The 4774-nt window shown below is 63.3% G+C and overlaps 2 protein-coding genes across 2 annotated transcripts; both read left to right on the forward strand.

The window, feature by feature from the left end:
- The first annotated feature begins 23 nt into the window (after positions 1-23).
- MRPL2 (mitochondrial ribosomal protein L2) lies at positions 24-1635 on the forward strand. Its single transcript, XM_010577837.1, has 6 exons — positions 24-288; positions 366-507; positions 589-704; positions 786-896; positions 1220-1293; positions 1385-1635. The coding sequence occupies exons 1-6, from the start codon at positions 42-44 to the stop codon at positions 1595-1597; spliced, it is 903 nt and encodes a 300-aa protein (XP_010576139.1). The 5' UTR covers positions 24-41; the 3' UTR covers positions 1598-1635.
- A 703-nt stretch (positions 1636-2338) lies between these two features.
- On the forward strand, positions 2339-4768 carry LOC104838239 (cullin-9-like; the record flags this gene model as incomplete). The annotated part of the gene is made up of 3 exons (XM_010577868.1): positions 2339-2366; positions 3226-3834; positions 4656-4768. Coding segments are annotated over exons 2-3 (708 nt in total), but the record flags the coding sequence as incomplete, so codon positions are not given.
- Between the last annotated feature and the right edge of the window lie 6 nt (positions 4769-4774).

The following is a 4774-nucleotide window of genomic DNA, read 5'->3' on the forward strand; positions in this document are numbered from 1 at the left end:
CCCGCTTCCGGCAGAGGCCCCGCCCCTCCGCGACGGCCGTAATGGCGGCGGGACTGTGCCGAGCTTTCGGAGCGCTCCTGTTGTCGGCCGCGCCGCTCCGTCCCCGGTTCTCCGTTCCGCCGCTTTTTTTTCCTCCGTCCGGTGTGGCGGGGGGAGTGCTGGCGGCTGCCTGCCGCGGGCTGGGCGGTTCGGTGCCTCGCTGTACCACCAACCCCCTGTGGAAGTGCCGGGTCAAGTATACGGTGCGGCCGGTGGGCATGAAGAAAACGGGTGGCCGAGACCACACAGGTGAGCGGGCGGCCCGGTGCCGGTGGGGACGGGAACGGGGGTGAGTTCCGACTGTAGCCGTTCCCCGAATCCCGCAGGCCGCATCCGTGTGCGGGGGATCGGCGGGGGACACAAGCGACGGTACCGAATGATCGATTTCCAGCGGCTTCGTTACGAGGAGGGGGCCCCACCGGAGCCCTTCACTGAGAAGGTCATCCACGTCCGCTATGACCCTTGCAGGTGAGTACGGAGGATGGGCTCAGCCCCGGGCCCAGGGTGACACCCCCCCACCCACCCGCCGACTGTGGATTCCCCGTGCAGGTCAGCTGACATCGCGCTGGTGGCCGGCGGCAGCCGAAAACGCTGGATCATCGCCACGGAGAACATGCAGCCGGGGGACGTCATCAAGAACTCCTCTCACATCGGCAGGATGGCAGGTATGTGCCAGGACCGGGGGTGGCCCTGACGGGGACCCGCCGGCCGCTCGTTGCCCAGCTCATCGTTTTTTTGTCTTCCAGTATTGGCCAACGAAGGGGACGCTTACCCGCTGGGGGCTCTGCCCATCGGCACGCTGATCTGCAACTTGGAGAGCCACCCGGGGAAGGGAGCGCAGTATATCCGGGCAGCCGGTGCGTCTCCGGGCAAAGGAGCCGCTGTTTGTAGCCGGATTTGGCTTAGCGCAGACAGAGAGGAGAGCTCCGGGTGACTGGGAGCAGCTCTCCTCCCTTCTCCCCGTGTTAGGGTGCAAAACAACCCTCCGGAGCGGCGGGAGCTGCTCCGTCTGTCCCGTCGCTTCCTCGAGGTCCTGACTTCAGGAAGAAGTGTCGCACAAAGGGCGGTGGTGGCGGGGGTTTTTGGGGAGTTCCCAGCACGGGGACAGGCTCGCCACGGGGCGAGATTGCTTTGTCCTGCTGCTCGGGGCAGCTGCCTCCTCTCCTCTCGCCCGCTGCAGGGACTTGTGGGGTGCTGCTGAGGAAGGTGAACGGGACGGCCATCGTGCAGCTGCCCTCCAAGAGGCACATGCAGGTAAAGGAGCCGCACCATCCCTGACGCGACCGCCTGGGCCTGCAGCCGCACGTCCCCAGGGAGGCCTGCAGCTCTTCTCTTGTCCCCAAAGGTGCTGGAGACCTGCGTGGCCACGGTGGGCCGCGTGTCCAACGTCGACCACAACAAACGGGTGATCGGGAAGGCGGGCCGGAACCGGTGGCTGGGCAAGCGCCCGCACACGGGCTTGTGGCATCGCAAGGGCGGCTGGGCCGGACGCAAGATCAAGCCTCTCCCACCCATGAAAAGCTACGTCAACCTGCCGCGGGTCACGGCACAGGAGTGATGCCGGGCAGGGGGGCCAATAAAGCGTTCTCCATGCCACCACTGCTGCCTTTTCTGTGCGGGGCCTCGGGGAGCATTCCCCACGGGACGCATTTGGCAGTGTTCAGCCCCTGGCCGGAGTCGGGCTGCCAGAAGAGATGAGTGTGGGGACACGTTTGGCCGAGTTCAGCCTCTGGCCGGAGTCAGGCTTCCAGGAGAGATGAGTGTGGGGCTGTGGGCTGCCTCAGCTTGAGCTTGGGGTGAGCGGGGGTCTCGGTGGGATCAAACCGAGCTCCATACAATCGTGCCAAGCCTGACTGCGGGACAGCCGGGCTCTTCCCCTCGACTTGCGAAGCGGTGAAGGCAAGCGGGACAGCCGTGCGGTAAGGCAGGAGGGTGATTGCCAGCCAGGGTGACCTGCTGCGCAGCTGGGGAACGTGGACCTCGGTGCCTCCCAGCCCCGGTAACACCGTCCCCGGTGCTGCCCGCTTCCCTCGCTGCCCTCCCCATCCCGCACCCCCCTACCCCGCTGCCTCCCAAGTGCCCCTCACACTGAGACAAGGGGAGTTTTCCGCACGTCAACACCCCCAGCTCCCCGTGTTCCCCCCCCCGCCCCCGGTCCTGAACTGCCCCAGCCGCATGCCGTGTGTCCCCCCCGTATCCCGGGACGGCCAGCGGGGACCGGACCGCTAGCGGAAGAATTTTGGCCCCGTCCAGCTTCCGTCCGCGTAGGGGAGCGACCGCGCATGCGCGCTCGCCAACCCGGAAGCGGCGTGGAAGTGGTGTTGGAGGTAAAGGCGGCTCGGTCCCGTCCGGTCCGGCCCGGTCCCGCGGCGGAGGGAAGCGGGTTGGGAAACGGCCTGGCCTGGTGAGCACCTGGAGCGGAGCTGTCTTAGGGTGGTCTCGGGTCTTTTCCTTTTTTTGGGGAGACCCACGGGAGGCTTCGGGACCGGAGCCCCGAGGTGAGGCGGCCCGGGGCCGGGGCTGCGGCAACCGGGTCGGGTCGGGCCGGGCGCTTCTCGGTGCCCTGGGAGGTCTCGCTTGGCCCCACGCTTAGAAGGAGCTTTATTGCTGCCGTCAGCGCCACGGAAACCCGCTCCCCGGTAATCGCGGTGCCGTGCCGCCCGCCTGCAGCGTCCGTGTCCCGGGCACGGGCCTGTTGCTGGGCCGCGCTTCTATTCCCGGTCGGGTGATGAGCCCCGGAGCCCTCCAGCCCAGGCTTGCGCTGGCACTCAGGGCCGGGATGCGTGTTCCACCGGGCTGGGGGACCTCTGTCAGCCCACAGCTGGGTTTTACGGTTGAGCTTCCTGGGAATAGCCGGCCTCCTTGGGCACTGCTGTCCCTGTTCCTGCTATGCCCACAGCCCGTTTCACGGTCTAAAGATCACTTTGTCCTGCTCTGTTATCTTGTTGTTCCATGTGTGCTGTTTTCCAAGGAGAAAATGAGCTCTATCTTATGCTTTATTAATCTTGTTGTGTTAGGGGCTTATAGTGCTGACCTTGAGTACAGCCAGTACAGCTAGCACGTTTTATTTGTTGTGCTGCCACGTTACAAGCACTGCGAGCCACAGGATGATAGGTTTCTAGCCATAGCAAAGCCTGTGGCCTCAGCCGCCTCTCCCCAGCTCCAGCTCCCCCTCTGTCTCTGCAGGCACGTTTCCTGCCATGGTGAATGAGAGGCATAATGGCAACCTGCTTGTGCACCTGGGAGCCAAACTGCAGGCCTACCCGGAGGAGCTGCTCCGGCAGCGGCGAGGCTACGACGGCCAGCCCGAGTACCTGATCCAGTGGAGCATCATCAGCTTGGAAGAGAGAGCAGTGGAAGGCAGCAGTGCCTCCTCCGCAGAGACCAAGCCGGAGAACATCTCGATGTGGATGACTGCAGAAGAGGTCTGTGCCAGCTGCCCAGCGCTGCTGGGCAAGAGGAAGCTGGAAGGGCAGTGGGTGAAAGAGGAGAAGGCAGCCAGCCCGTTCGCTGCAGATGTCCCGCTGGATGAAGCCTCGCTGCTGGAGATGAAGGCTGATGTCAGGAGCCTGACGCAGCGAGCTGGCCGGCAGATGGCCGAGACCGGGGCCCCGGAGTCCTCCATCCTCAACACCATCCACGTGCTGAGCGCGTACGCCAGCATTGGCTCGCTGGCGGGCGCCTTCAAGGAGACGGGAGCCCTCGACTTGCTGATGAAGATGCTGTGCCACAAGGAGAAGCAAATCCGCCGCAGTGCCGGCAAGATGCTGAGGGCCCTCGCTTCGCACGATGCAGGTGGGGGCTGCTGCTGCTGCTGCTCAGTGCAGCTGAGGAGGTGCTGCTGGGCAGCTGAGGGGTGCCAGTCCTTTTGTAGGCGTGGGATGCCTGGGAAGCAGTGTGTCTCGGGGCTTGTTGGCAAAAGGGGAAGGATCAGACTGGAGCTTCCAAGGGGCGCCTCGGTTGTAGTTGTCTGGGGTGCTTTAAGACCTAGGAACTCTTTCCCTTGACAGCTTCCTGAGCTGGGATGCTGATTAACTGTTAGGAGGACTTATGCCAAGGGGCTTGGCAGAGTGTCGGGGTGTCTCTGCTGCATGCTTTCAATCGGAAAGGCTCTGGCCTGTTTTTGGCAGGGAGCCTTTCCTTAGGCCCTGGTGGGTAGAGGCTGGTCCTTTCCCAGTCCTCTCATTTGAGAGGAGCTGCCGTGGCTCGGAAGTGACTGATGAGGCTTGAGTGCGCCTGGAAGGTTGCTAGTGGTGGTGTGTCGCACAAGAGATCTGGCTTTCCCTGTCCTAGTGCCCGAGCTCACGTGGCTCTCCAGTGGGGCAGATGGGGGGCTGATTCAGGTTAAAACTTAACTTCTTTCTCCCCTGGAACCCTGTTCTGGAGTCATTTATTTGGGGCTGCTGCTCTGGGGGAATCTCACAGCTTTAGGGGTGGAAAAAATACGGTGTCATTCAGTGGAGCAAAATGTTGCCAACCCAGATTAAAGGACGGAATGTGGTTCTGGGTGACAGTGAGCAGCAGAGCTGTTCCTTGCCTGCACGTCTGTATTGTGCAGGCAGGGTGGGGTGAGGGTTATCTTTGCGAGGCCTGAAGAATTTCTGTTGTTGTCACAGGGAGCTGGGCCTATGTCCTGCTGTCGCTGAGCCAGCAGGATGGCATTGAGCAGCACATGGACTTCGACAGTCGCTACACCTTGCTGGAGCTGTTTGCCGAGACAACATCCTCTGAAGAG

Source organism: Haliaeetus leucocephalus, unplaced genomic scaffold (genome assembly GCF_000737465.1).
Source record: "Haliaeetus leucocephalus isolate CR32 unplaced genomic scaffold, Haliaeetus_leucocephalus-4.0 Scaffold577, whole genome shotgun sequence".
NCBI lineage: Eukaryota > Metazoa > Chordata > Aves > Accipitriformes > Accipitridae > Haliaeetus > Haliaeetus leucocephalus.